The sequence below is a fragment of the Bombus pyrosoma genome, linkage group LG12, assembly GCF_014825855.1.
Source record: "Bombus pyrosoma isolate SC7728 linkage group LG12, ASM1482585v1, whole genome shotgun sequence".
In the NCBI taxonomy this organism is placed as follows: Eukaryota; Metazoa; Arthropoda; class Insecta; order Hymenoptera; family Apidae; genus Bombus; species Bombus pyrosoma.
The window spans coordinates 7080009-7107996 of record NC_057781.1 but is presented as its reverse complement, the minus strand read 5'-3'; the positions used below and the strand labels follow the sequence as shown (position 1 = coordinate 7107996).

General features: G+C 34.9%; 3 protein-coding genes across 13 annotated transcripts in view; 2 read left to right on the top strand and 1 right to left on the bottom strand.

Annotated features, from left to right (window-relative positions):
- LOC122573463 (acetyl-CoA carboxylase) overlaps positions 1–21863 on the top strand; it is a 28037-nt gene extending 6174 nt beyond the window's left edge. For 3 of the 11 annotated variants that reach the window (XM_043739845.1, XM_043739851.1, XM_043739846.1), the window contains 12 exons: positions 159–317; positions 2624–2864; positions 12349–12472; positions 13608–13938; positions 14210–14507; positions 14646–14859; positions 14986–15319; positions 15410–15870; positions 15950–19774; positions 19874–20153; positions 20232–20512; positions 20608–21863. In XM_043739845.1, the coding sequence (XP_043595780.1) occupies positions 159–317; positions 2624–2864; positions 12349–12472; positions 13608–13938; positions 14210–14507; positions 14646–14859; positions 14986–15319; positions 15410–15870; positions 15950–19774; positions 19874–20153; positions 20232–20512; positions 20608–21222 (7163 nt within the window). In that variant the 3' untranslated portion in view covers positions 21223–21863. Of the gene's footprint in view, positions 1–110; positions 318–2623; positions 2865–12348; positions 12473–13607; positions 13939–14209; positions 14508–14645; positions 14860–14985; positions 15320–15409; positions 15871–15949; positions 19775–19873; positions 20154–20231; positions 20513–20607 lie in introns of those variants that run through there. The other 8 variants (XM_043739843.1, XM_043739844.1, XM_043739849.1 and 5 more) reach the window with 4 other exon arrangements.
- A 57-nt stretch (positions 21864–21920) lies between these two features.
- On the bottom strand, positions 21921–25494 carry LOC122573468 (SID1 transmembrane family member 1-like). The gene is made up of 9 exons (XM_043739867.1): positions 24815–25494; positions 24447–24736; positions 24218–24368; positions 24071–24154; positions 23668–23982; positions 23054–23600; positions 22718–22983; positions 22406–22615; positions 21921–22326 (listed from the first exon to the last, which is right to left on the bottom strand). Exons 1-9 carry the CDS (start codon positions 24995–24997, stop codon positions 22039–22041), a joined length of 2334 nt encoding a protein of 777 aa, XP_043595802.1. The 5' UTR covers positions 24998–25494; the 3' UTR covers positions 21921–22038.
- Positions 25495–25987: 493 nt separating this feature from the next.
- Positions 25988–27963, top strand: LOC122573469 (26S proteasome non-ATPase regulatory subunit 13). The gene is made up of 5 exons (XM_043739868.1): positions 25988–26152; positions 26237–26350; positions 26469–26795; positions 26888–27220; positions 27304–27963. The coding sequence occupies exons 1-5, from the start codon at positions 26037–26039 to the stop codon at positions 27569–27571; spliced, it is 1158 nt and encodes a 385-aa protein (XP_043595803.1). The 5' UTR covers positions 25988–26036; the 3' UTR covers positions 27572–27963.
- Positions 27964–27988: the final 25 nt, after the last annotated feature.

The window sequence follows — 27988 nt, the reverse complement described above, 5'->3', positions numbered from 1 at the left end:
ACTTCCATGAAAGCGCACGAATTTTCCGTTTAACATAGTAAAAACGCGAGCCCCAAAGATAAATTTTCGGACAAAGGGTCTTTTACTTGATCCTCCGAAATTCTTTCAAGGTTTTATTCAAGCTCGACAAAGTGATTCCCGAAGTGTTCCCTCCGCAGTTCTTCTCATTGCTCCCGTTTTCGTTGGCTTCACGTTCGCTGTAATAGCACGCCGATACGTTCACTTTGGACCTATTTTCACGGATCGAGCTCAGCAAGGGTGGTGGGCTGACATTATACCAGCAATTCGTTTCTTAAACTTTGATAGAGGAAACGAGGGTGAGTAATCAGGCTTCCTCGAAATTTGGGTTGGCCTCGTGATCGCTTCCTTTTTTTTTTATTTTTCTCTTGGTTTTGACCTGCTTCTAATTCGTCTTCGTTGGTGTTTTCATTAGAAATGGGTGTTTATAAGGACGCCAAATGCTTGTACCATTCGCTTCCAGATAAATTTGAAAGAAAGATGGAATTTCTGGCTCACGAGAAACCTGTTTTATGTTTTCTATGTATGAACGATGTCGGTGAATCGATGGCGAACAAAGTCTAATAAACACGAACTCGTTGGTTCATCACGAGCCAAGTAAAACTAAATTCTTGTTGTCACAATATTCTCGTCTTATTATTTAGCTGGTCTTGAAGAACTTCGAATTACGAAGATATCTTCGAGAACCTGCAATCTCCCGAGATTTGTAGAGCTCCAAGATTCCGAACTTTTGCGCGTCCTATGCCCATTTTCTACTTTGCCCGATGGCTTTGACTAATCGTTTTTACTGGTTTTGGTATTAATAATTTCCTTTTGCAGTGGTATCTTTTCCATTTTTCGCTCGAATCTCGAAAACAACGGAAAATACGCTTTTACCAAATGTAACTAATCATCATCGACGAAGCACCGAGTACTAACAAGTTGCTAATCTGTGTGAACACTCAGGTGCCTCTTGAAAGTTTATTCATGAATTTAAAGAATGTCAGTGTATCGTAAACACGATAAAGGTCGTATCAGTGGTGACGTACGATGAGCGAAAATGGTTCGATTGAAAGCTTTAACGCGGTTTACGTTGCCTGGCGATACTGGCGTTATTGTTCTTATCAACATTGTATTCGGTTGTACGAGAATCTCGTAACGAAACTTCACCGATCCACCGAATATCCAAGCTTATTGACACAATGGATAATTGATCGTTTAAATAGCTTCGTGACCTCTGCGAAATATATGAACCGTTCAGAAGCCACGTTAATCAAATCCGTAAATCGGAAAGTAGAGAAAAGCGACGACGCTGCAAACGCTGCTCTTCTTAAGTTTGCTCTTCTCGCGACGAGTGAACTCATGGAAGAAGCATTTGTTTCTTGAAAATCCAGCGTCGATCGTCTTCTTACGCCATTGAAAATTAAAAAATTATCAGAAGTGGCGCTGAACAATTTGTCTTCTTAGAGGCACATGCACTTACACTGAATACCTTACAGCTTTCATCTACGTTCTCACATTTATTTCATATTACATAATAGTATAACAATGGTGTTTGTGTTTTATTACAGTGTGACTGAAATTTCAAAATGTTTCGTATCACACGACTTAACGTGTTCGTGAAAGGTTTCGAGTGCTCGAATACTTTCGCGAGCTACCGTATACATCGTATAATGTTAGAATTAATCATAACCACGGTAATAACAAAATTAATCATAACTGCGGTAATATTCAAATTAATCATAACGTCTCACGAAATTCACGCCTTCGTACTATCAGATTGCATGTCTACCATTTCATCTGGCTTTCGACGAAGTTGGTCGCCTGGTTGGAATTTTCGAATCATTACGTATGCAAACGACAAACGCGTGCTGGGTCGGATCAGCCGAAATACAACGGTTGCTTGGTGAAGAAATGCTTCTCTCGTGTTTTTCGTTATTATTGTTTGGGAAATGCATGCGGCTTATTTGGCATGACCACATCTTCTCTTGGCCACGTCACTTGGATCTTTTGCCTACGAGCTACGGGATATACTCGACGCGATTCAATTGAGGGCCACTCGCAACAGAATCTGTCGCAAAAAGCTCCAACGATTTGCACGGAAGCTTATCGAGGACGTTATATTTCCACGAAGGAAGAAACACCGCGTGAAACGCTTCGATACATAAATTAACAAAAAAAAAAAAAAAAAAAAAAAAATAAAAAAAAAAAAAAAAAAAAAAAAAAACTGATCAACGTTAACGTCAAAGATTGCAAATAGATGTAAATAAAATCGATAAGAATGTAAAGTCGAAAAACTTGCAATGCGTATAGATGGTATTGATAAAATTTAAGATCGAAGCTTGCGATAAATGCGAACGAAATTGATAAATTTTACGATCGATACGTACGAATTAATAACACGGTAACGACGTGAAAAATGAACGATATAATAAGAGCTGTTGAATGTTTAAAGAGTGGCCCTTGGTGTCAAAACGGCAAAGCGGAAAAGAGACTCGCGAGCTGCTATGGGGAGAACGCGATAGCGAATTTCTATAACTCGCTGGCCACGAGATTTACTCGCAAAGGACGTTGAATTCTCTTTAAAATATGGCCGATCTTGAATGAAACGAAACACATTTTGAAGGTAACATTGACAGAGAGGCAGACGACAAGGAGAATTCGGAACAGGACGTAAACAGGTCCAACGATTCGAGCAGCACCATGTCGGAAAATCCAGTGAGCTTCGTCGTCGGGGAGCCCGACAATGATCGCAGCGAGGAATTGGAGATCGAGGATAGCTTCCCATCCGAATCATACGATATTACCACAACCCAGGTGCAGCAGAATGCCATGGTGGGCTTGATCGAGCGCCGCAAGCGCCTCAGGTGATTTTTTTTTCCTACCCTTTTTTTTTTTCTTTTCTTGTTCTTGTATTTCCATTTAAACGATCGGATAAAGCGAACAGGTAAACGGCATAGTTGAAAATAAGAAACACGATGGCCGAGAACGGTTACTCTTGTCACTCGCGACCCTTTTGTATTCGATTTAAGGGCTCTCCACGGATCCACGTGGATCTTATTGATGTTCGATGGATAAACGGTCGCGGTAAGATTATTTTTAGCCGAAGAATTATATTTTTTTACCTCAAGTGGCGAAGAGATTAATAGAAAGGTAACGTTGTAGATTTAAATGATTTAGATATTAGAGAGGAAGATACGATAACAAATGATAAAATAAAGTAGCTAGTAGTAAATAAAAGTCAAAACAAAGAAGATGTTATGGACATGGAAAATCTTCACCAATGAAGAAAATACTATGTGTATATATATATATGACGATAACTATCATTGATCGATCCTGATCGATTTTCGACAGATTAATTCTTACGAGATTTATTCGAAGATCAGATCTTCTCGAATAACGTTAATGACTTTGGAAATTATTATTAAAAGGAAAGGGCTATTGTACGATAATGGATACCTTCTTTAAAAGGAGAATTCTTCCTTAAGAAGTTCTTCCGTTTTAAATGGAGACATCAGGATTTTTTATCACGTGTTGAATCATGGGAAGTGGTATACGATTGTTTGTTGGGCACAGTTGCCCTGTGAACGGTGTCTATTCTTAAAAGACAATTACGCTTCGCCATGACAATGATCTTTAAACGCTTCATAAAGATGAATGAGAAGTTATTAAGATCGTGGATGATTAGGATCGATTCATCTTCTTGTACTGAGAGATACAAACGAGACATGTTCGTTAGGCCAGCGGAATGTTTCAAATAGCATAGTAGTACGATTTACGTGATCTTTTTTTGATGTCGATCTGCATTCCATGAATACGCTGTAGGCAAATTTGAAACTTGTTCTTTGTTCTTTTTTCCTTTTTCTCGTAAAACTCTGTCCATATTTACGTATAATTGTGAACACTTTTCATTTACGAGGGCAACAAAATGTAGTCATATTATCGACTCGAACGGTATTGAATATTTACAAGGATTTCATAACACGTAGAACTGTCTTTACGCATGAAATTCGTCATCTTTTTCTATTTTCCGTATTTCATCGTATACGTCATTCTTATACTTACCAGAAGATCGCAAGACAAAAAAAAAATTTTTTGTGAAATTTAGTTAATAATTACTAGTTTCAGAATGTAATAAAATAATTAAGCAGCAATTTAACTGTTCTAAGAAATACTGATTTAATTAAATTGCAACACATTTATGTAATTACGTAAGTTAAAGCTTAATTACCATATATATTATGAATAAATAAATATTCTGTTTATAAATTATTTATATTGCATTAAAATATCAAATTTTATCGAATAAAATATTTATACGTTTATGTCATGAAATATTATAAAACCAGTGTCTGTGTGTGTATTTATGGGAAATATACAAGTGGAAAAATACATCGACCGTACATGATATATGTTTGAAAACCTGCTAAATATTCAAAGTATTGTCCAGTATTGTTTTATCTAGTAGATAAAATAATTAATTTGCTTGAATCATATTCATAAAAGTGTATATAATATATAGTTTTTAGATGTTGCTTTATTAAATTTTCCTAATTCTATGCTTAGAATTAAAATTAATTAGTCTGTAGTTTTTGTCAACTACATTTCACAAACAAACCTTATTTCGTGATCTTTAATGTTAGGTCATGTTATATCATACGGATCTCTCTCCTACCATCGTTCCAATACTTATTTAGCTCGGGTTTCGTAAAATTCGGAATGAACCTTGAACAATTACTTCTGTATATGATAAAACGAACTAATCGTCTTCTCAGCAAGCCGCGAACATCGATCATTACGTAATAATGGCATAAATTATTCATAATTGTGTATAACATTTACAAGGTAAAGAAAGGGTAATATTCGAAAATAAAATTTACAAATTAATTAATAGTTGCTTGTATTTCACGAACAAAATATAGGACATCATGACATTTATCTTTCTAAACGTTACGCGTATTCGTAGCGATATACATTTGGATGGCGAGTAAGCTATAAATTACAAATTGTTGTAAAACAGTGAATGCTTTAACGTTATTATTATTACCATTTGTTGTTCCCAACATGTGTTTCGAACGATAAATTTAAAGGTAATATATCTATTACGTTAGATACATTTATTACATTACGATATATGTTTAACGTCTGTAATGTGTATTACGTAAAAATATATTACATCACAGACTTTTAGTCAATAAGAAGACAAAGTAAAAAAGCATGTTGTAATTTGTTCGTATATCAGAATTAATGATATAAAAATAATAATCGAGAAAGTAGTATATAAAATATTAACTTATTTTAATATTGAAAAAATATTACTAACCAGATTTCGCAAAGTACATCGTCTAAAGTGTTTGGAAAATGTTATGAAAGAGAATTACTGTTTCCCAATACGAAGTATGTCTTTGAATTAGATGAAACGAAAGGAAAGACAATCGCAAGCGTAAGAGCTTATCGTGAACTCCACGATACTTACAACTATTATTCAGCTGCTTTAAATTTCAAATAAAAGACAATGTTCATGAAACGTCGATTGTCAATGCTAAGCGACATCGTTACGAATGAAAATTGTAACGCTAACAACGATGTTTCGTCGACGAACGCTAATAATTTTGGACTTCGTAATGTTGCACGATTATGTAATCGTGACGTTAATATTTTAAGGAAAAAATAAAACACCTTATGATTCTATCGACTCGCGTAATATTTTCTTTATTTAAATGAGATCTCCGTTCCTGACGAAACATTTATTTAAACTGAACTGTGCCCTGTGAGATGACAACTATTTTGCCACTCAGCGATTCACGAAACACGTTCGTTTTTTTCACGCCGTTTACATTAAAATTAATACCGTGAGAAATTGTAAAATTCTGACGAGGATTAGGTTTCCTTCTCTCTTTTTCTTTTTGTTGCATTAACTATCAGTAAAAGAAGTCATAAATGTTTATTTAATTAACCGATGTTCAGCTTAATGTTTATGTAAATTTTCTCTTTTGTTAAAAATGAAAAAAAAAGAATTTTTTCTAGCTTTTCACAAACTTATGGAGAATCGGTTTTCGAAGCGATCGCAATGAATTTTATGTTTGTTTATCCCCCATTGCGTATATAAAATTTTTCCACAGCTATTACGAAGTTCAGCGTGAAGCAATACGATAACAAAATTATGTATGGAAATTGATTTCAACAGTAGCATTGAAGAATGCAACGACGATTTACCTAATTAAGTTTAACGTTTCATTAGGGTCGGTTATTATGTATACCGCCTCAATAAGTATAATATTTCTTCGAGGTTGTATTCGTCGCTATTTCACAATAAGGAAAATGCGTTTTGTACTTACGTTTCTTTTAATGAAGATTGATGGATTATCTACGTGCAATTTTCCAATTACCTCGTCACCATCGTCACTTGGACTTAATTATTTAGTCTTTCATTATCCTTCTCTTAATCTCTACCAGCAAACAGCATATCCTAAATACGATAACATTTATAGAATGTGTGTATAGAATTTATATAGTTACGTTGCACTTATGCACGTTGCTGTAATTACAGTTATCGCATAATGTAACATATTATACACCTGTAACAATACTTACATGCATCTGCTGTTTATATCATATTTTGACTACTCCTTAGCCTTGCAATCTCTGCTAGATACGCGTTAAGTATCCTCTTCCTATAATTTTTATGACTCTTCTTCTAACATTATTTACGATGAACATTATGATTGTAAAAAGAAAAAAGAAGACACACTGTCACAACCGTAAAGTAATCTTTTCTGTTGAAATATATTTTTTACAAATTGATCTGTTGGCTCGAATCGCCAGTATTCTCGACATAACGAATCTCCTGTCTTTGCGCTTACCGTGCTAATTGCTAAGTTTCGAATTGAAATGAAACTTAATCTCAACTACGTGTACACTGTCTTCAATGACGAAGGTGTTGAAAACGACAACTCTATAATTCACCACAGTTCTATGCGTACAGTAACGCGTTAAAAACGCACAAAGAAAAAAAATGTTCACCTAAAGACGCGGCGAGAAAATTTTTCCAAAATGTACGTAATATCGAAGAACGCTGAATGTGAAAGTCAGAAGCGGAATAAATTTCGCAAGAAGCGAAACGTTTATCGTAACGAAATTTCGATTTGTCGAAGAACTACGCATGTCGCTGGAAAGACCGACGCGTTTATCGTCTGCCACGCGTGTTAATCGGCAAATTTTCGGATTGAACATCTCGGTTAAAGTTTAATGCGTACATAATACGTGTGAGATAACGAAAAGTAACGAAAACGAAATGGAAAAGGAAGGGTGGTTTAAGGGAGCAAACACGTTCAAGCGGCTAGCGAGTTGTCAGTTTGGAGCACGTTGCTTCCTTGAGCAACGTGTTATAAGGTAGGGGAACATTGGATGAAAGGTATATACCGTGCAGGTTGCTACCTGTCAGTGGCCCACGAGTCTCCTAAGAATGCTGGGCAGGTTTTTAAGTCGCTTCCGAACCACGCGTGCGCGTCCTCTATTCAGGCGTTGTGATTCGTTAAATCTGTGTCAAATGTCAGTTTCACCGTACCAAAAACGATACATTCGTATTTAATTAATTTGGGGAAAGACCCAGCGGGGAGGATCAACTAAAACACGTTAAAACAAGTACAAGTTGAAATTCCAAATCGATGGTTTTTCCTTAAATCACGGCTGAAACCGTGATCCACGTTCAAGATCTGATTTCCATAAAAGGCCGATCGAAAGCATCGGTGAAAAGATCATCCGTGAAAGATCAAACGAAAAGTATCCGTACAACTATTAGCTAACGGTTCTCCGAACTGACGATCATTTAATTCCCATTACGAACGTGCTCCATATGAAACTTGGCATTTATCATAGCGTACTAAAATACAGATATTTGTATCTAGAGGACCTTGTGAATAATCAATCGATAACACGAATCAAATATCGATCGATAATTCGCCAAATGAACGATCGTTCGGTTTGCACGAAGAAATAATCGAAAGGTGAAACTATGACTCGCGATGTTTGCTCGACGATCGGTAACAAGTTCGAAGTTTCTTCTTGAGCGAAGAAGAAGTGAGATGAAAAATTCAAAAAAATTGTCATCGTCTTATTTTGACCTTTGGCGCGACCTACGTAAAATTAATGATTCACGGACATCGTAAATCATCGTTTTCCGTAGACTGCGGAAGATTTCAGTCGTGCGACGCGTAGACTGGACGAATTCGAAGAAATAGCTTGTGTGGCTGAAAAATTGCGCATGAGACACGATCGCGAATCGGAGACGAAGAGATCCGGTGAAAACGGAAATCTACGATTGTTGACAAAACGCGTTAATCTGCGGGCAAGTTCACGCACGTTTTGCATGAATGAATACCACGGCAGATCGAGACGCGCTTGAAAGAACGAGAATAATCGACTCCGGCCTCGTGAACCGGTATTTCATCCGGAAGCGGTTGCCGCAGCCTTCTTAGAAACGAAGGTCAGGTATTGTGCAGGTAATTAAGTCGTAATGTAAAATAATATTTGCAAAGGAAGAATACCGGACCGTTTGGAAGATCGTGATCCAGCAACATGTTAAAAGAATATCGACCAACTATTCTATTGGTTTGTAAAAATTGGCCGAAAATGGGGAAAATGGAATAAAAATAACGTGTACTCGATCCGATTTTACTTGTAATGGAAGATTACGTGTAATGTTACGTATAACTGAAGATACAACGAGCATAGAGCAAACCTGTGAATAAAAATAAAAAATTGTCTGTGATAAGTGCTGGATCAAGTATTAGAAATTAAAATTGATCAGAAGGAAAGAAAAAATGGTCGAAGAAATTAAAATGAAAATTATGTTAGCGAAGTTGTAATACATTCGTTAACTCAAAATTCTGATCGAAAGGGAGATAGCAAAGAGAATTTGGTCGTTCGGATAATTCGACGAATCGTACAAAATGTTGTAAGATTCTGAAGTTCCTGTTATGGAGAAGATTGAATAGTAGGGGGTTTCGAAATGAGACGCATAAAAAGATTCGTTTTGGCTCAAAGCACAGAGAGGGATCCGATTTGGAAGAGCTCTGACAACTTGATGCCTGGAATATCGAGGATGAACGGAGAAACGTCGATCGAAGAATCGGCCTCTACGCCGCATCCATCCACCAACAACCAACAATCATCCACCGCCGGATTAACGTAATGCACTTTGTTGTCTTAACATCATCGAATTATAACGGTTAATTCAACTAAACCCTCGATACAGTACGACTTTCCACTTGGCTCTTTTAATTCAAAGGATAATCAATCTCTCCATTAATATTATTGGATCATTTAGATTTCTTATCTAATTGCTTATTTCAATTTCAATCTTGTTCTACTTTATTTTAATTTTAGTTATTTATATTTAATTATTCAGTATGTTACTTTAATAAGCGCCATTAATGTTTCATGCCTGACAAGTGTCATTTTCAATGTTCTCGTTGCACTAAATTATAAAAGACGAAGGGAAACGAAGAAGAAGACCTTAAAGTTCAATAATTTAATTCGAACCTTTTTCAATTGTCTTTGGCCAACGATACCGATTGAGCATTAAACCGGTCAAGAAATTGGTTTGTCCATTGAAAGATTCGAAACGAACGAAAATCGACATAACGATGAGATAGATGGTTAAAGAGAAGAAGAAGAAAATTAACGGCTAAAACGTTTGAAACATATATTTTTTTTCAATTTGAATGAAGAGACACGAATCATCGTGAGACACGGCGTTTGGTGAACTAATTTTCTCTTCGTTCACGCATGCACACTATATGCATGTTCGCATTCATTTTGAATGTCGGCAACCTTGGTTTAATTTTCACTGACATTGTGATATTTCTCATCTTCGAGTTCAGGTTTCATCGACCGATTTAGATCATTGAAACATAGTCTCGACAATGAAAGACAGCGAAAAGATCGATGCAACATTGTTTTGTTTCTAAATTCATGGACTTCGCCCGTTGACCTTCATAAAAAATGGTCGTTGTTGGAACAAAAGATCGTTGTGAGTTGCTGTTTCACTGACTAGACGTTCGATACCTTAATAAAACAAGAAAAAGAATAACAAGAGAAACACAGGTATATTTAGAAGTGTTTTCAGACGATACGCTGGTAGAAAAGAAATTTGTAGAACGTGTCATTGAATAATATATTATCTCGTACATATTTGCGTATTATTAGAATATTCGATAGCTTGAAGTAATACGAATATATGAAAATAAATGAAGTATTTATGTAAATATGTACAATTAAGTTTCTATTTAAATAAAAAAGACACCAGCTATTCGGCCGGTATAGAAAATATTCGTATAGTAATTCATTTCAGTAGAAATATCGTAGAACATCCGTTTATCGACAAAATTTCAATGAAGAAAAGATATCTAGATATTCTTACAAGTTCGCAGAATAATTTTCATCCGAAAAAGAACGTGATAGCTATTGCTGTTTGTGAAAATATTAATAGGTATTTAGTATTGGATAAAACGTAAATACGTAAAGATGTTTTCAAAAATAATCTGCATCACAGTGCAGAGAAAAATGGGTTTGACAGAAAATTTCATCCTGATGCGAGATAACGATCCAAAGCGTAATGCTACTAATAGGCGAGCGTGAATCTTCCATAATGTTTGGCGACGCTTAAAAATACCTGGACAGTGTTTATGTATATAAACATTATCGACAATATAGGAGACCACCTGAAAGGAAAAATATGAAGTGACCAGACTTCATCGAGGAATGATTTACAGAGGATTCTTTCAAAAGAATGGAAAAATATTTGAAATAGAGTTCTCGTTAGTTTATATAAATATATTCATACAATATAATCAAATAACTTATGATAAAATACCTTATAATAAAATCGAAAGTCTATTAAGTATGAAAATAATTAAACTTAGTAATTTCCTCTCCTAGATATTGCATAAGTCTTTGCTAATTTCTGTCATTAAACTGTAACAGTGCGACTATTTATTATGCGTGTATTTTTGTCGTTTCTTAGATATTAATATTTTGCACGAAGGACATAGATATTCTATCTTCTTTTCCACGAGAATTATTATTCTACAGCAAGAATATGTACATATTTTTTATTTGCTAAAATGCTATTACCAAACGTTGTTCTATAATTGATATAAGTAATTTTGTTAAAGTTAAATACCGTACGAATACATTTCTCACTGACTGTATAAATAAACTATACAAATATGTTTCTACCTCGATAAGAATAAACTATACTAATAATTGTCAAAAGAAAACCAAAAATCTGATACCAGTCATTTCAACTGGGTTTTGGCAGTTCTATAGTGATATTAATAGATGTTGTATCGCGTAGATGTTAAATATAGCGATTATCATGGGATATGGATTGGAAAAGAATCGCGCGAATCTGCGTTTACTCTTGAAATCTGGATTTTTGTCGCTCGTCTTGCGTTTAAGCGGTGCAAAGGAAGAAGAGGAATGCGCGTCATATGAATAAAAAAATTTTTGTACATCCAGGCGAGATACATAGAAGGTTCAGAAAGCGTTACAGAGTTGTAGGAATGGCATTGCGTGAGCCGCTTAAATTAACGGTTCGTATACTTTCTCCGCTGTCATTCGCGTGTTCGCCGCTAATGGGTGATAAAAATCACCTTGAAATACCAAGGGAAAAACCTAAAACCAATTTTTCATCCGGTCACACTTTCTTTCCTTTGTTTCTCGTTATTTTCTTCGCAACATTCGATCGACGTTTATTGCAGAATATGTACCGAACGAAAAGTTCCTTCTTTACTCGTGAAAATGTTTTTTATCATTTACTTTCATCATTTTCACCCAGATTTTCCATCCACTAACACTTTCTCCCCTTCGTTCCTAGCATTTATCTCTCGATATAGTACACATTTTGAATATAATAAAATTCCTATGAAACAAAAAAAGATCATTCTTCTCCAACGAGGATGTATCTCATGCATTATTTTTATCTTTTTCTTTTTTTCTTCTTTTTCTATATAATACATCTCCTTTTACGAATTTCTTAAAACGTAATGGCTAACGACGATAAAATCTAGATAAAATCCAGCGATAATAATAATTCATTTTTATCTCGGTCTCTTCGGCCTGCAAATGGATTTGGCTGACGATTCTTTACGTTCATCCTTCCGTGCTTTTCGTACCCAGAACGATGACACGCTACCCTAGTCTGCGTGAAATCTGATATGACGCTGCAAATTTTAAAGCAGTTGGTACAGATTCTTCGATTTTCTCGAGATGAGGATCAGAGTGATTAAACGAAGCCAACGTCTATTTAGTGAAAATTAATACGTGTTCCGTTTGATTTTATAGGCCTAGCATGTCGCAGGGCACGGTGATGATTCAGACGCAAAGCCGGTTACAGGAAAAGGACTTCACTATTGCCACACCCGAGGAGTTTGTGCATCGTTTCGGCGGTACCAAAGTTATCAACAAGGTAACGTTGTTTTGTCGACGAGCATCGTATATTCTTCGTTACTTATCTCGAAACAACAATCGATTTTTTAGCGTGTGAATCTTGCAGGAAGAAATTTTTTTTAAAATAATTGATAATTTGAATTATTATTAGATCCTTACGTCAGAAGATGTAATTTCTTTTTAACGGAGAAGATAATCGACACCTTCGGATAAAAGGAACGAGTCGAATAGAGAAGATCATTTAATATGTAGAAAATATTCGCGCACAGGATAGTATACTATGACTAAGGGACGTAACTTTTTAATAAAATCGATACGTAAAATAGTCGAGTATAAAGAAGCAATTGCAGAAGGAGGTCGTTCAACGCGTAGATATGTCGCGTTCCGCTCGAGTATTTCTCGAGGCACTCGCCGTACAGTTTCGCAACAATGGCCAAACGACCTTCGTAGTTGACCTCGAACGACCTTGAATGATCTTGAATCATAGGTTACTAGATATACCTGTTCCGCGATACTCCACTGTAATAGCAATGTGAAACGCACATTGTTCCTTCCGCAAACGAAACAAAGTAGTAATGTGACAACTTTAACTTGGAATATGTTTCTTTATTCATTGTTAGTCATATTCGTCTTAATTCGAATCTAAACGTTTTTATGCAAATGACATCTTCCCAATTCTGAACAGCGTTATTATAACTTTAACGATTTATCTTCTAATAACATCAGATAACATTATCTTTATTATCATTCATTATTATCTTCTAATAACATTATCTTCTAATAACATCTATAATTACGTTATACATATAAAGAGAAGAAGATAAAATATTATAAAAAATTTGATTGTTTTGGAGTTCTAGCGTTGACAATCTTTCACCATATAATTATTGTTTGACACCGAACCGACGAATTAGTTTTGTCTCAATTGTAAATTTATTTCAAGATTTAAACAGATTTTCCTTTGTTTCTCAGTTTCGCCTTGGACTCCAATGTATTTTTGTTTTCTAAACGTATTTGTGTATCTCAGATTGCAAGTGTCGTTACCAGTGACACACTAGTCGTTCAATAACATTTTATCGTCAATATTTAGTCATCGCTTAAATGACACTTCACGGATAACGATCGATAGAGTAATGAAATTTTTCAAATCGCAGGTCCTAATCGCCAACAACGGAATAGCGGCAGTAAAATGTATGCGTTCGATCCGACGATGGTCCTACGAAATGTTCAAGAACGAACGCGCCGTGCGTTTCGTCGTGATGGTCACTCCGGAAGATCTAAAAGCGAACGCGGAATATATCAAAATGGCAGATCAGTATGTGCCCGTGCCAGGTGGAACCAACAACAACAATTATGCGAACGTCGAATTGATCGTAGACATCGCCGTACGCACTCAGGTCCAGGCTGTATGGGCTGGTTGGGGTCATGCCTCTGAAAATCCAAAATTGCCAGAATTACTCCACAAAAATAACATGTGTTTCATTGGTAATATCCTTTGGATGACAATGAAGAGATAGCTAAAGATTATTCTGTAAATTGTGAAGTAAATTCTGTAATCTTACACTACCATGCATAAGTACGATGACTATCAAAGTATTGTGGTATAGCCGTAATAATTTCAATATATGCAGATACTTATGCACGGTAGGGTATTCGAGGAAATATTCTTCTTAGTAAGTTTTGAAGAAATGTGATTCGAGAAATCAACGAATTACGAATTGAAAGAATAAATGAATGAATAGTAATTATTTTGTAGGGCCATCCGAGAGAGCAATGTGGGCCCTTGGAGATAAGATCGCGTCAAGTATTGTAGCGCAAACTGCAGATGTACCGACACTTCCTTGGTCAGGTTCGGAACTAAAGGCACAGTACAGTGGAAAAAAGATAAAAATATCTTCGGAACTTTTCAAGAAAGGGTGCGTTTCGACGGTAGAAGAATGCTTGGCAGCAGCTAACAAGATAGGCTTTCCTATAATGGTGAAAGCTAGCGAGGGAGGTGGTGGAAAAGGTATCAGAAAGGTGGAGAACGCTGAAGAATTGCCCACATTGTTTAGGTAAGAAGGAAATTTGTCAAATTAATTTAAAAGATTTTTTACATGGTTCGTTACATAAATTGCAAACATTATGTAAAGAATATTTATGTAACAAGATGTTGGAAACTTTATATTAAGAATGCTTAACGATTTTCTTAGGCAGGTACAAACTGAAATACCTGGATCTCCGATATTCATTATGAAATTGGCAAAATGTGCTCGCCATTTAGAGGTTCAATTATTAGCTGACAATTATGGAAACGCGATATCGTTATTTGGTCGTGACTGTTCTATTCAGAGAAGACATCAAAAGATTATCGAAGAAGCGCCTGCTGTGGTTGCTAAACCCGAAGTCTTTGAAGAGATGGAAAAAGTAATTATCGATCCTATTCGCGAATCAAAAATATTTCACTTTTCTACCATAAATTAATTAACAGACATTATTATGAAAATTTGTGTTCATTCTGTACAGTACTTTTTACATATTGTTTCGTAATAGGCTGCTGTAAGATTGGCCAAAATGGTTGGATATGTCAGCGCAGGTACTGTCGAATACCTATACGACACTTCTGGACGATATTACTTTTTGGAATTGAATCCACGTCTTCAAGTGGAACATCCATGTACTGAAATGGTATCCGATGTTAATTTGCCCGCGGCACAACTTCAAATTGCTATGGGGTTACCATTACATCATATTAAAGATATTCGTCTTCTTTATGGTGAAAGTCCATGGGGAGATAGTGTCATTGACTTCGATCAACCGAGACACAAACCCCAACCATGGGGTCATGTAATAGCTGCGAGAATTACTAGTGAAAATCCTGATGAAGGTATAAATTATATTTCATGAAAGAAATTACATTTGATCACGTTTGATCATTAAGGAATTCTGCTGTAATAAATTTTAATATTTCCATTAGGTTTTAAACCGAGTTCTGGTACGGTGCAAGAACTGAATTTCCGATCCTCGAAGAATGTTTGGGGTTACTTCTCGGTAGCAGCTTCCGGAGGTCTCCACGAATTTGCAGACTCACAATTTGGACATTGTTTCTCTTGGGGAGAGGATCGTAACCAGGCTCGAGAAAATTTGGTCATAGCTTTAAAAGAATTGAGCATTAGGGGCGATTTCAGAACCACCGTCGAATATTTGATTACGCTATTAGAAACTGAATCTTTTCAACAGAACAATATAGATACTGCGTGGCTTGATTTGTTGATTGCTGAACGCGTTAGGAGTGACAAACCAGATATATTATTAGCCATAACATGCGGTGCGCTTCATATCGCTGATAGAACAATCACTGCCGCTTTTAGTGGATTTCAAACAGCATTGGAGAAAGGACAAATTCAAGCCAGCAATGATTTAGATAATGTTATCGACGTAAGTTGATTTTTATATCATCAATTTGTGTATAAATACTTTCTTACGAATATTATAAAATTTAACAAAAATTTTTTAGGTTGAACTCATTAACGACGGATACAAATATAAAATACAGACTGCTAAGTCAGGCCCTAATAGTTATTTTCTTGTTATGAACGGTTCCTATAAAGAAGTAGAACTACACCGACTATCGGATGGAGGATTATTGGTCTCTTTGGATGGTGCAAGTTTCACGACTTACATGAGGGAGGAAGTCGATCGTTACAGAATCATCATTGGAAATCAAACCTGTATCTTCGAAAAGGACAACGATCCTTCTTTATTGAGGTCACCATCAGCTGGCAAACTAATTAGCTATCTAGTCGATGATGGTGGTCACGTAGACGCTGGACAAGCATACGCAGAAATTGAAGTCATGAAAATGGTAATGACAATAACAGCGAGCGAAGCTGGTAGCGTCTTTTATGTTAAAAGACCAGGTGCCATTCTCGAGGCCGGTACCTTGATTGCTCGATTAGAATTGGACGATCCATCTCTGGTAACAAAAGCTCAGGAGTACACTGGTAAATTCCCGGAAACTGTAGCTCCAGCAATTTCTGAAAAATTGAATCATCTTCATGCTGAATACAGAACAGCTTTAGAAAACACTCTAGGAGGATATTGTTTACCAGATCCGTACCACGTACCTCGAGTACGAGAACTTCTTGAGAAATTCATGAATTCCCTTCGTGACCCTAGCTTACCATTGCTTGAACTTCAAGAAGTGATCGCGACGATATCAGGAAGAATTCCGATTTCCGTAGAGAAAAAGATCAGGAAATTGATGTCGCTGTACGAAAGAAACATAACTTCTGTTTTAGCTCAATTTCCTAGTCAACAAATTGCTGCTGTGATCGATGGACATGCAGCAAGTCTTTCCAAGCGATCTGAACGCGACGTCTTCTTTTTAACTACCGAAGCTATAGTGCAACTAGTACAAAGATATAGGAACGGAATACGTGGAAGAATGAAGACCGCTGTTCACGAACTTCTTCGACAATATTACACCGTTGAAAGCCAGTTCCAACAAGGACATTACGATAAATGCGTTTCTGCTTTAATCGATGAGTACAAAGATGATGTAGGAACGATAACAGCTATGATTTTTAGCCATAACCAAGTCACGAAGAAGAACGTTTTGGTAACTATGCTCATAGATCATCTCTGGGCGAATGAACCTGGTCTTACGGACGAGTTATCGAGCACGCTGACGGAATTAACGAGCCTGAATCGTACAGAGCATAGTCGTGTCGCGTTACGTGCGAGACAAATTCTAATCGCTGCTCACCAACCTGCTTACGAGTTAAGACACAACCAAATGGAATCTATATTCTTGTCAGCGGTAGACATGTACGGCCATGATTTCCATCCAGAAAACTTAGAGAAACTTATCCTTTCCGAAACATCTATTTTCGATATTTTACATGACTTCTTCTATCATTCCAATCGTACAGTTTGCAATGCTGCTTTGGAGGTTTATGTTCGCAGATCTTATATCAGTTATGAGTTGACTTGCGTGCAACATCTGGAATTGTCTGGTGAAGTACCGCTTGTACATTTCCAATTTTTGCTGCCTAACAATCATCCTAACATACAAAACCAATCTTCGGTTAATCACAGAGTCGGGGCTATGGCAGCTTTCCAAGACATGGATCAATTCACCCGATATTCCGACGAAGTTTTCGACCTCCTAGAGGATCTGTCTTCGATTACCTCAACTTCGGCTAAAGTTTTAGCAGAGGCAGTGGACGCAGCTGCAAGCGAATCGAGACACAGCACGTCCATAAACGTATCTTTAAGCACTGCGGAAAATACTGGTACAGTGGAAATGGGTGAACGATCTGCAGAACCGGTACATATTTTGAGCATTGCCGTCCAAGAGAAAGAAAATCACGATGACGTTACGATGGCGAAACTCTTTGGAGATTGGTGCGCCGCGAACAAAGAGGAATTAATCTCACGAGACATACGAAGGATCACTTTCACTGTTTTAAAGAAAAGACAATTCCCAAAATTCTTTACATATCGTCAAAGAGATGGTTTTGTTGAAGATAAAATTTATCGACATCTCGAGCCTGGTTGTGCTTTCCAATTGGAATTAAACAGAATGAGAACTTACGATCTTGAAGCTCTGCCAACCTCGAATCAAAAAATGCATCTTTACCTTGGCCGGGCGAAGGTTGCCAAAGGACAACAAGTCACGGATTATCGTTTCTTCATTCGTTCCATTATAAGACACTCTGATCTTATCACGAAGGAGGCCAGTTTCGATTATCTTCACAATGAAGGTGAACGTGTACTATTAGAGGCTATGGATGAATTAGAAGTCGCGTTCTCGCATCCGCTTGCTAAGCGTACGGAATGCAATCATATTTTCCTAAATTTCGTACCCACAGTTATTATGGATCCAGTAAGAATAGAAGAAAGCGTGACCAGTATGGTACTGAGGTACGGCCCGAGATTATGGAAATTACGAGTACGTCAGGCTGAGATTAAAATGACGATTCGGCCAGCACCAGGGAAACCAACGTCTATTTTACGTTTGTGCATTGCCAACGATAGCGGATATAGCATAGATTTGCATCTTTATATGGAGGCAACTGATCCAAAGACTGGTATCATTCGTTTCGAATCTTATCCTTCTTCGACGGCAAATGGTACCTGGAGACCAGGACCTATGCATGGTCTTCCAATTTCTACGCCATATCTAACCAAAGATTATCTTCAAGCAAAACGGTTCCAAGCACAAAGTTCTGGTACAACGTATGTATATGATTTACCTGACATGTTTAGACAACAAACCGAAAAGATGTGGATTAAACACATAGAAGAAAGGCCACAGTGCAATATAACTATTCCAAATCCTGTGATGGATTGTGTGGAATTAGTATTAGAGGGTGACAATTTAGTGGAACAAAAACGACTCCCTGGTGAGAATAATGTTGGTATGGTCGCTTGGAGATTGAGACTTTATACACCAGAATATCCAGTATCTGGCCGAGATATTATACTGATAGCAAACGATTTGACACATTTGATTGGTTCTTTTGGTCCGAAGGAAGACTTAGTGTTCTGCAGAGCGTCTGAAAGAGCTAGACAGCTTGGAATTCCTCGAATATATTTCTCTGCAAATTCTGGCGCTCGCATTGGTCTAGCAGAAGAAGTGAAAGCGTTGTTCAGAATTGCTTGGGAGGATGAGGATGAACCGGAGAAAGGATTTAGATATATATATTTAACACCAGATGATTACGCGCGTTTAGCACCGCTTAATTCAGTGAAAACTTCGTTGATCGAAGATAAGGGAGAATCTCGTTACAAGATTACCGATATTATTGGTAAAGATGACGGTCTTGGTGTAGAAAATTTAAAATACGCTGGTATGATTGCCGGAGAAACATCGAAAGCCTATGACGAAATCGTTACGATTTCCATTGTATCTTGTAGAGCGATTGGTATCGGTGCTTACCTAGTACGTCTTGGACAAAGGGTCATCCAAATAGAAAATTCTCACATCATTTTAACCGGTTACAAAGCATTGAATACTGTGTTAGGCCGTGAAGTATACGCTAGTAATAATCAGTTAGGTGGTATACAAATTATGCATAATAATGGGGTATCACATGCAACAAACGTAAGGGACCTAGAGGGTGTTGCCACTGCTTTAAGATGGTTAAGCTACTGTCCCAAATTTAAGGGTGCACCCCTTCCTATATTATCAGCACCATTTCCTGATCCAGTCGACAGAGAAATCATGTATGTTCCTACAAAAGCAGCATATGATCCAAGATTCATGCTCGAAGGTAGAATACAAAATGGTACAAATTATTGGGAAAGTGGATTCTTCGATCGTGGCTCTTGGCAGGTATATTTTATATTTTAGATTAATATTATATGTTAATTTAGTTTAATAAAATGACTCAAACATTTCTATACTATTAAGTAATATTAATATTACTTACAGGAAATCATGAGGCCTTGGGCTCAAACTGTAGTAACTGGACGAGCAAGATTAGGCGGAATACCTTGTGGTGTTATTGCAGTAGAAACAAGAACCGTTGAGTTGCACTTACCTGCTGATCCTGCTAATCTCGATTCGGAAGCTAAAACGATATCTCAGGCAGGGCAAGTATGGTTCCCTGACAGTGCATACAAAACTGCTCAAGCTATCAAAGACTTTGGAAAAGAAGAGCTACCGCTTTTTATTTTTGCTAATTGGAGAGGATTTTCTGGTGGAATGAAAGGTTTTTATTGATTTTTAATAATTACTAAAATTTCACTCTTACCTATCGAGTGAAGTACTAACGTTATATCTTTTCTAGACATGTACGAGCAAATTATCAAATTCGGTGCTTATATTGTGGATGGCTTACGAGAATATACCAAACCAATATTTGTATATATCCCACCAAATGGAGAACTAAGAGGTGGTGCTTGGGCTGTTGTTGATCCAACGATAAATCCTCGCTACATGGAAATGTTTGCTGACAATACAAGCAGAGGTGGAGTTTTAGAACCTGGTGGAATAGTAGAAATCAAGTTTAGATCTAAAGACATAATTAAAGCTATGCATAGGGTTGATTCAGTAATACAGAAGCTTAAAGTAAGAAACTAATTTTGTTTCTTTATAATACTTTACATTTTATAAATAGTAGGTCGTGTGTGGGACATGTGTTATGACATCAATCATTGTTTTAGGAAAATCTAACTAATGCAAACTCAGCTGAAGAACGAACAGACATTGAAGGCCAAATTCGTAAGAGAGAGCAACTTTTAGAACCTATGTATCGGCAAGTAGCAGTTCACTTCGCGGATCTTCATGATACGCCAGAGAGAATGTTTGAGAAAAATACCATTCATGATATTATTCCATGGCAAAAAGCACGCAAACTGCTTTATTGGCGACTTAGAAGAAGACTTTTGGAGGATGAAATAAAGAAGGAAATTCTATCAACCCAACACACTTTGGACGTTAGACAAGTCGGTGCAATGTTGCGTAGATGGTTTATAGAAGACAAAGGTGCCACAGAATCTTATCTGTGGGATCAAGATGAAGCTGCAACGAATTGGTTGGAGAATCAACGTCAAGATGAAAATAGTGTTGTTTCCCGTAACATCACTTGTGTAAGACAAGACGCAATCGTTTCTCGAGTCAAAGAAGCCCTTGAAACTTGTCCAGAAGTGAGATTAAATGCAATTTTAGAAATTGCGCACAGATTACAACCGGCAGAACGTGCAGAATTGCAAAGAACTTTATTACAGATAGAAACGACCACACAAGAACACCACAATGATTCAAGTGCTTCGTCCTAATGTTTTTCTAAATTAAGAAAAATCTCTTGTCTATCTGCGTACCTGGTGTATGTAGTTCTACATCTTAGAATTAATTGTACAGATACTCGTTATTCTTGTTAATAGCAAATTGTACGGGAGTAGTATAATTTTTGGAAAGTTAATTGTTTTTATCGATAGCGTTACTTGATGATAGAAAGTAATCGAACTCGTGTCTTATTCAAGTTCAATGGTGATGCTATCGAGTGTCAGACAGTATCACTGCCGTCTCCTAAACCATGGCAAAACGTGCCCTTTGTTTATAATGAGTGTATTCATGAATACAGAAATTATATTGCACATATTCGTACATACATATATATAAATAAATAAATAAGTAATATTTATGTGTTTATTTATTTATATTTATATGCATGTATGTATGTGTATTTTTTTTAGAAAAAAGTTTGTTCGTTGCGTTTACTTTTACCGAATGACTAATGTGTACATCGATATTTCCCATTTCCGTCGAAAAAAGGAAAACAGATCGATGGGTAATTTTTAAAGTACGAAGTACTATTTTTCCAATCGTGTGTGATACAAAATATAAAAAATTCTTTGATTTTTAGGAACAATTTAATGCGAATAAAGAGATAGATAATAAAAAATTTTATGAACTTGAATGTTTAACAGAAATGAGACATTTAATACAAAATAGTTGCTAAATAATTATACATATATATATTTTATACTATTTTTAATTCATTGATACCAAGTTCAAATGTACATATATTACATACAGTCATATCGTTTGAGACATAAAAATTCTCGATACTCTCTTCGTTCGTGTCATTGTCCTTAAAAGACTGAAATCTGACTTCGATGCACATCAATTAGATCATCATCTAGAGTAAGCAATACCATAAATGAAAAAAACATTGCTAAAGCAGACAAAAAATGCCAAATGTCATGACTATCAAAGAAGTTTAGGAGTATGCAGGGTTTATTATAATTGCGCGATTGTGCTGGGGTTAACTCCCACGAGATAGAATTGTGTATAAAAAAATGTAAAGCGGCGCCCCAAAACGCGATTGATAACACAATATAAATCGCTGGTTGAAGTAGAATTCGTTCTTTGTGACAAACCTGAAATATCACAAAGTAAATTAATTCATAATATGTAGACAAACTACATAAGTATAATTATTCGTGTATATGTACATACCTTCATAACAATATAAAAAAAAGTATATAAAATTAAATTAGACATTAATACAGCCAACAGAAACGTTGCGAAATTTTTCTCGCTGTGCATATTCCCAAGTACTGCGAGAGCAACGTTCCATAAATTTCCTACAATAAGTATAATAAAACGTCCCATATACAAAGGTCGAAAGAAATATCTAATTCCAGAACGGGCATCATGTTTACTAATCTAGAAAATTATAAAATCAATGATAAACTGTGCCTAGTAGAAGTAACTGAATCAATATAAAATGAAAAATATTAGATTCAAATACCAAATGCCTAAAATTACCTGTATTACTCTTATTAACAACGTTCTAACTTTCCATCGCCCCATGTAGTAAATTTGAATAGTCATATAAAGGCAAGTGAGCAAATGTACGACAGTAAACAGAACCCAGAAGTATATTGAACCATATAAAACTCCCAACAATCCTATGAAGATGATGAATGCTAACATTGCAAATGTAACTGATGCTCGGGCATTTATATCAGGATGACGATTGTGATAAATCTTGATCATACATAGCACTGTTATGATGTACATAAAACTCGTATCTAAATAGATAATATAATATTTGTCATTAATACTATAAAAAAAATTTATAAAATTTAATTTTAGTCTTACCGAATTGAAAGTTGCTTCGATTTGGACACACGTGATAACTTCCTGAGAGTATTCCTTCCATAATGAGCGCTGTGCCCATTGCATAAAATAATCCATAATGTTGTGGTATGCCATAACATTTATTTTTTTCTCTTTCAAATTCATCATGTTCTCGAGAAGATGTTAAAAATATAAATAGAAAACCCAACATTACGTATCCGATATTTGAAAATACATGATTGAGATCTGACAGTGATAAAAATGGATGGGCACATAAAAAATTGTAATAACACATATCTTGATTGCCAGTAACATGTAGTACATGTTGATACGTAATTAACAGCTGTACCGCAGGTAAAGTATAAAAAATAGCAACTGTTATCAAATAATATAAATATAATCGAGATTTATGCCTAAGAATCTTTGGATCTTTACGAGCCAAATCGCAAACAGAAAGCACAAGTTTTGTTCGTATTATTTCTTTATCGCAAAAAGCATCTTCCATTAAGTCGATATCATCTTCATCCAGTGAAGAATCATCTATGGATACTGATCGGTGTGGAATAGACTGTAACGTAATTAATGTAAGTGATCAGAAAAATTTCTTTTATTTCTTAATTATTATATCGCGTTACCTCTTCTACCGTTGATGGGCTTGGTATAGGTTCACGAATTTGCTCTGATTCTTGATGTAATATCTCTTGTTTAATTTTTCTTTCCTTTCTAATTTTTGATATCACAATGCTTACAACGTAGGCTACACAGAAACTAAAAATAATAGATACTACTACTCCTGAAGCAATAACATAATCTCGTTTGGTAATACTAGCATTTATTGCTAAATTAATGCGTTTATTCCGTACAGGAATCATACTAGGAGATCCATAACAATCAGTATCATCACCTTTTACTACAAGTACTACAAAAAAGCCCAATGGATATTCTTGTTTCTAAAAGACATTAAATTAGACATCTTATTTCGTTATCTATCATAAAAGGTATATTTAAAAAATATATTATAGTTAAAAATATATTTACTGGCACAGTTATACCGCCTTGTCGATTTACAGTTTGCCAATAACCAGAAAATTGAATATTCCTCTCTAAATCAAACACAGGACACTGAAAAAGAAGATATGAACTAATAATAATACAATTTTACAAATTATAAAAATTTATACTTACTGTTGTATTTTGTATTGAAACTGTCATACAAATATCACTATCGGAATTAACACGAATGATCACAGAAGAACTTTCCGCTTGCCTTGGGAAAGTATAACCATAATAAATAGGTTGGGATGGTGAAATTTCTACTACTCTTTCTTCTCCAGGACTGGCATAGAATGGAAACATGAAACAATTACTAATTTTTCTTTTTTATTACAATAAAGATCCAGACATAATTGCATACCTTATATAAAAATCGTACTGTTTTGTCATATTAAGTTTAAATGAAATATTTTGATAATTAGCAGTGGACAAACTAACAGTAATAAATTCTTCTTCCTCTTCTAGTCTACTTTGATTATAATTGGTTGAACACAAAGTTTGACTTGTTTTATTATATGCTAAATCATCAAAATATGCGCTTTGAACTACAAGGGGGATTTGCCATGATAGGATTTCTCTTTTTTGACGAACAACCACTATAAGAGGTAGATCGGTAGTAGCATTACTTTCAACTACTATTCTTGCAGTTACCTACAAGTAAATAATACATGAAAACTATGGTAAAATATCATGACATTAACTTACATATATAAAATTACTCATACTTACATTATTAACAGGATATAAAAACACATATTCAACAGTAGTGTTTATGACATATTGATATTCTTTCTTATATTCTGCCACAATAACAATAGGGGAAAATGATAGAGTTTGAAAAGGTATAACTTGATGAAGATTAAATGATAATAACAGAGCAAATACGGTTAAAATCCTCTGCATACTCAACATGTTGAATATTTATATATTTGTGTGTAATTATATCAACCACTATTTTAGTAAGCTACATACGTAAGTTTATTCGACTTTAACTATCTTGAAACTATAAAACTAACAACACAAAAGTATGTTTCTTTTTTTATGTCAACATGAATTGTGAATCATAATTCCGTTGACAAATAATTTTTTAATGATAACTTGCCATGCAGATACTTCTGCATAGCTATCTGTCGCATATTTACATTCACAATACTGGTGCTATAATACATACATAATATGTTACTTTTCGTTTTAATTCACATCACATAAGTATGATAACCGTAGTTACGATTCTTGAACTCTATATCGAATGTTATGTATCAAATAAATCAATGAATTTGTATTTAAAAAAATTAATATTTCGCTGTGATTTGAATAATTGAATTGCTTTAATACTAATTATTTTCATTGGATACTATATTTCATCAATTTTCCAATAATTTTTCACATCTGGTTTGAATAAATTATAAGCTTAAAGGTTGTATTGCATTGCTGCTGCTGCATAAACTTTCGATACAGTTTAGTATGCAGTACTGGTGCGTATTATAAATTAAAAGTCTAATCATTCAACGTAAAAATGATTTAATTATTTGTATACAATTATATATAATATAAGTATACTTGAATATTTTCGCAAGAACTCAAATAAATAATTACAACATAAATTTTATATTTTGCCACTGTGAACTAAAGAATAGTAAAATTATATAAATTCGAATTTTTAACAAAACATACAACATTTTAATTATCTTACGTCTTTCATAAAAATAATAAATTTATATACATGTGTCGTATTCATTTTAATTCCATGTCTATATCTTTATTGTAACAAATTATAAATGTTTTTCAATGAAAAATTTTATTATATATTTTTAAGTATCATAAAATAAAATGCATACAGTTTTAATAAAATATTGTATAAAATGTTATATTATTCTTTCTCAGAGTAAGTGCTGAACAACGAACAACCTCATTCATTATACTGATTCGGCTTTAGTCATTGTTATTAAAGATGGCGGTATCCGTGGCACCAAAAGATGTTAATACATATTTAAGTCAAAATCAAAATGTTGCAGACAAAGAATTGGCTACAGAATGGGCGCAACTTGAAGAATTATACAATAAAAGGTATTTTTTGTAAAATATTCTACATTACACGCATGTTTCAATAGAAAAATGTTTACCTAAATTTCATCGTCCGGTGACTTGCAGGCTTTGGCATCAGTTGACACTTAAATTAGAAACATTTGTTAAAAATCCAGCACTTCAGAAGGGAGATAAATTAGTACAGTTATACATAAACTTTTTATCTACTTTTGAAAACAAGTAAGTATATTATATACGTATCTTTTTCGAAATATTAATTCATAACCTTACTTATTCCACTTACGTAGTAATTCAGATTATCATTGTATTGTAATACTATTCTCCTATTTTTATTTAGGATAAATCCTTTATCATTGGTAGAAATATTAGCGTATGTAATACAACAGTTTCAAGATAAACAAGAAGCAATTAAATTCTTGGAAAAAACAGAATCTAAAGTTAAAAGCAATAATGAGGCAGTTGCTTTGTGTAAAGTTCTCACAGGACAGATCTTGCTTGAAAAGTTAAATAATCAAGAACAAGCAAAACAAATTATAGAGGAAGTAGAGGCTATGTTGGATAATGCCGATGGTGTTACAACAGTTCATGGTAGATTTTATTTATTAGCGAGTCGCCTTTACCGTCTTCAAGGGAAACATGCTGAATATTATCGTACTGCTTTAAGGTACTATTATACTTATAATCTGGAGCAATGGTCATTTTCATTATGACAAAAGTAATCCATACATGTTATTTGAGCTGATTTTCACATTCCAGATACTTGGGTTGTATTGATTTAAATAATCTAAGTAGACAAGAACAGGAGCAGCACGCATTTTTCCTTGGATTGGCTGCACTTTTAGGTGAAGGAGTCTATAATCTTGGAGAATTGTTAGCTCATCCAGTTTTACAATCCTTGAAAGGTACTCCAAACTCTTGGTTAGTTGATTTATTACAAGCTTTCAATGCTGGTGACATTGTTGCACTCGAAAAATTAAAGCCACAATGGAGCAAAGTTGCTGATTTAGCTGCACAGGAGTTGAAGTTGAGACAAAAAATATCTCTTCTATGCCTCATGGAAATGACTTTCAAAAGGCAAGCTAATAATAGGTTTGTATATTGCTTATTGTAAAAGTACTAAGGAACCAGATAATGTAAAACAATCTGTATTAAATAAATTTTTTTTATCATAGGCAATTAACATTTGCGGAAATTTCTCAAGAAACTCGTTTGCCTCTCGGTGAAGTAGAATTATTAGTAATGAAAGCTCTAGCTCAAGGTTTAGTTCGTGGTGCTATTGATCAAGTGGCAGGAACTGTAAACATGACATGGGTACAGCCTCGCGTATTAGATCGTACACAAATAGCTGGAATGGTTCAACGACTTGATGGCTGGTGTAAAGATGTTAGTTCAATGGAACGTTTGTTAGAGTCTCGAGCGTCAGAGATACTTACACTTTAATATTAGGTTTAACATTTTTGTCATTGATTTGTTTGTAAGTTTTATTTTCATATCTTTGTTAACTCACTGGCTTACCATCATTTTAAAAATAAAAAATGTAATTTACTACAATTGATATAAATACATAATAATTATGTATAAGATTAATTTCATTGTGATAAGTCAGTGAGTTAATATAAAAGGACATATAAGATACAATTTCTCAAATATAAAATTATGATGCTGTTTACAAACGAATTAAAAAGATATATAAATTTATTTTTAACTTAACATCCTACACAGAACAATTTAATGCAATTTTTAATGTGTCTATAGAATAATTATTTGAACTTTTTGTGCTCAGAGACTTTGTACTATGACCGAAATATTAATAATAACAACATATATTAACATTTGTAGCGTTTCTCTTGCTTGTTC